The 4,115-nt window shown below is 33.6% G+C and overlaps 1 protein-coding gene across 1 annotated transcript; it reads right to left on the minus strand.

Annotated features, from left to right (window-relative positions):
* Positions 1–439: 439 nt before the first annotated feature.
* LOC18589610 (transmembrane protein, putative (Protein of unknown function, DUF538)) lies at positions 440–2,960 on the minus strand. Its single transcript, XM_007014655.3, has 2 exons — positions 2,311–2,960; positions 440–583 (listed from the first exon to the last, which is right to left on the minus strand). Exons 1-2 carry the CDS (start codon positions 2,818–2,820, stop codon positions 539–541), a joined length of 555 nt encoding a protein of 184 aa, XP_007014717.3. The 5' UTR covers positions 2,821–2,960; the 3' UTR covers positions 440–538.
* Between the last annotated feature and the right edge of the window lie 1,155 nt (positions 2,961–4,115).

Consider the following 4,115-nt stretch of genomic DNA (forward strand, 5'->3'; position numbering starts at 1 on the left):
TAACCTAAATCTTTATTTTGTTGAGTTTATACGGTTTTTTATATAATACACCAAGAATTGGAAAGGAGAAAAAACTAGGTTCCATAGCTAACGTGCTCACTGAAACTGAAGCATTTCGAACAATTCTTCCAAGTTCTATCCAACTAATATCCCTGGGATGAACATAACCTCTGCATTTACATGCCCATGGATTCATGCAACAGCAAGGTTAGCACAGCCAAACGTTTAAGCAACATAGCAAATGACAACCATACATTATTCATCACATCTCAAACTTTAAAAGGTACAGTTCAAACAGAGGATGTAATTAATATTATAAACTGCAACTAAAATACAAGCCCACTATATATACAATGTACTTATAACATATTTAGATAAGGCTTCGCCAGACCCCTCACTTTTGAGTCTGAAATTACCATCAATTAGCTCACTCCCTCTCTTTTCTTCTTTTTTTTTTTTCGTTTCCTTTTCCTTACACTAATAACAGATAGAAGCTTACGCTATCAATTTTCCATATAGCAACAGCACTCCGTGGCAGCTACTCTGTAATTAGCATCTGAATGTCATTTGTAGGCATTGGAAGCTGCAATAACAAACACAGGGGATGAATTAAACCACAAGGAAAGTCTAATCTCAAGCCCCAGGAGTACAGAAATCATCAAGAACAAAGTCCAAAAGGAAACTCTTACAAGGATGTATAGGAATTGGAGTATAAAAACATGTATTGATGGATTTATCAGCATTAGACCAACTAGTTTACATGATCTTTTCACTGAAAACTAAGTGTAATTGACAAAATTAAGCTACAAAGTACTGAACATGAAAACAGAACCAAAATAATCAATTGACCCAGTACTTCAGCTGCTGTTTTCAAAGACAAAAGATTGGAGGGAAGGAGAGAGCCTGAGAGACTACTGTCATGGCATGGACTTCCCTATCACCACAATGAATTGTTGAGAAAAGCCAATAAGAGGCAAGATTATTGCAAAAATGCTGGATGTATCAAGTTCCAAATTAAAAAAAGCGACCACATTCAGTGAAGTGTGAAGAAGTAAATGTTGTTTTTTCAACAAAGACCAAAACTCATGTCATATCAACATTCTCATACAATAAAAATATCTTTAATTCATATGTCCAAGAATCTAGGGACATATTTGTCTCAAATATGTATTTACTATTTAATGACACAGATAAACATTCAGAATTAAAAGAAGTTCCAAGACTTAAAATTGGAAGCCAAATTGCATCACAGGTGTGGATAGGGAAATGATACAATATAAATATGAAGAAAAGATAAACTAGAATGAGGATGATGTGCATCAAAATACATCCACATACATAATAAACAAATGGTAAATTAACTTCATGCAAAACATGTTTCTTGGATCACCACGAAGGTAAGCAGAGAAAGTGTTTTGAACCTTAAATTAGATAGTCAAAAACCAGACAATTCAACTTATCCGCCATGGTGCAACTATAGTTGGATATGGGTGTGGATCCTCTATCTATAGAAGCCTCCAATATTCAATCAGAATTGACACCTAATCATAATAATCAGATTTGAAATTCTTCAAATTCACCTGCCTTTAAGAATGTCTAATGCACATTTTTTCATACTGTCAGGCAACTCATTGGGAAGGTGGTCAAGCATTGACTCATTCTGTAGACTATAAAGCATAAGAGTAACCAACTCAATCAAAACTATTTATCCCTCAAAATAAACATAAAACCTTGATCCTTTGCCTATCTCAAGTTTCCCTTAATTTCCTCCAAGTAGTAAAAGAGAAATGCTAAAGTTTCAAACAGTTTGACTGCTCAAAGAAAATAGCATTACCAATAGTGAAAAAGGCTTAAAGAGGATGATGTGAAGATGAGAACTATTGTCCCACTTCCCTTCCTACATATGGACCACCCTTCAGCTGATCTCACAAAATTTCAAGGGTCAGCTTAATTTTGGATAAATGTTTTCTATTTTCCATCTTTACTTTTACTCTAAATATGATAATTGAAACAAGATAAATAACTAAATTAGGAAGCCTTTGTTTACCACTTTGCAGGAAACCATACAACTATCTTAAAATTGTTTTCCAATTTAACCACAAATCTAGGGAAATCGATACCTCAAAAACACAATTCAACTCACTCCCATAAGAAAGGAAACGAATTTGACAATAAGACCAGAAATTTTGTTGAAACGTGCCTAACTATAAGAACCCATATATATAAAATTTAGGCAACAAAATAATATATGACAGAGAGATTTGAACCAGCAGAAACCAAAACTCCAAGAAAAGACAGTGGAATGAATACCTGAAGAACCGATTTCCAAGAATATCCACAAGAGCCCGTAACCCCATCACGGCAAGAATGAATGGTCTTGAACTGGTCAACGTCGAGCTTCTTGTTGATAAATCCAACTTGAAAATAAATGGAATCGGAAGGTGGCAAATCCACCTTGATCTCATCCACATCGAACCACAAGAAGAAGCGTTGCACCTGAATGCCTTTCAAATCAGTTATGGAGCCATAACCCAGTTTTCCGGTGATGGTCTTTTCGTAGTAGACTAAGTACTCGAATTGGACGTAGCAAGGGCTCTCCAAAACGACGATGAATCTACCGTCGTTTTGGAGACTGTAGTTGGTGACTGTGCTGGGTAGGAGGCCACTTGGGAGGCCGTATTTGGGCAGGATATCCCAGACTGTGGGCGGGGCAGGGGCAGGCTCAGGCTCAGCCTCTGAGAGAGATATAGGGTTTGAAAGGAGTAAGAATATAGAGATTAGAGCTAGACCCAGATTGGAATTTAAGTTGTTTGATGCCATGGGTTTAGATTGTGAGAGAGGACTTGGGGGAAGAAGAAGAGGGGTTGAAGTTCTTGGTGTGGGAAGAGTTGGTCTTTGTTGAGTTTGGTGTGATTAGCTGTTTTTGAGGAGGAGAACAGACTTTGGTTGGGTTACATGTATGAGAAAGTTGAAATTCTAGCCGCGGTTTGAGTTGTGTTTTGTGTACATGTGGCCTTTTGTCAGCTTGCTTCCTTTTTTCTCCATGGAAATTTGGTTTTCTTTTTCAATTTTTAGGGGTACTCAATTGGCTTTCTTGTGCTCACACAGGACACAAGATAAGCAAAACTTTTTATTTGGAAAATTTTCATACTAACCCTCGTTGTCAAAAAAATAAAATATTTAAATCTTTTTCCAATATTGATAAGGGATTGAATGCTATTGAAAATAACTGTATATGTCATAAATAGATATCTTTTCCTGCTTTTTTTTAAATGAAAATGAAAACTAGTGAGAAGAACAAGAGTTGGTCACATGAATCACAACACATCAGGTTAAGTCCATGATGCAATATTATGAGATTAGTTGTTGGCTTAATTGTAGAGCTTACTTTTTACACTAGTGACTAAGATTCCATAGCCAATCACAATGGCCCTTAACATAACTACTCTGGTTTGTAATTTGAGTCGAAGATCTACAATGGGTTGATTTCGTGCCAAAGGGCATCCAACTACATATAGTCTGATTGTTGGCAAAACTTTTGATTGACAAAAAGGAATATATTTGTTTGATGTATTTTTAAATTGTTATTTAAATATTCTTGTTATAAATATTAATAAAATTTATCCAATTAATAAAAAAAAGTATCCTAATTGTATTGAATGACTTGTATTAAAAAATATTTTTGTTAATTTTTAAGGTATTGAATTTATTTATAAGTTATATTACAAAATTTCAATTATTTACATAATACTATAAATATTTTTATTTATACAAATTTGTTATTTAAATAAAAAATAAAAAATAAGTATTCATGTACAACACACGTGACAATGACTCTAATCAATCAAGAACTTTTAAAGAAAAAATAAAAATATTGAAAAAAAATTATTATTAGTTGCTATATTTACAACTTCAAACTCTTCTTTAATATTATTGATTCAAATAATATTATCTTTTTTAATAGGTTCTAGTAATCAGACATTCAAAAATTAAGTCATGATTTTTTATTCTATCATCTTTCTCACATAAATATGATTATCAAATACAATACACTATAAAAATAGAGTGTATTACGAATGGAAAGTTTCTTCAGTAATACATAATATTTCGTCAGC

The sequence above is a fragment of the Theobroma cacao genome, chromosome 9 (genome assembly GCF_053813885.1).
Source record: "Theobroma cacao isolate CCN51 chromosome 9, ASM5381388v1, whole genome shotgun sequence".
NCBI lineage: Eukaryota > Viridiplantae > Streptophyta > Magnoliopsida > Malvales > Malvaceae > Theobroma > Theobroma cacao.

Bases quoted from the DNA above. Each gene is read 5' to 3' on its own strand.
- LOC18589610 (XM_007014655.3), bottom strand. From the start codon at position 2,820: ATGGCATCAAACAACTTAAATTCCAATCTGGGTCTAGCTCTAATCTCT. The intron at 584-2,310 runs GTATTCATTCCA...TTGTTATTGCAG, and splicing joins CTTGGAAATCGGTTCTTCAG to CTTCCAATGCCTACAAATGA.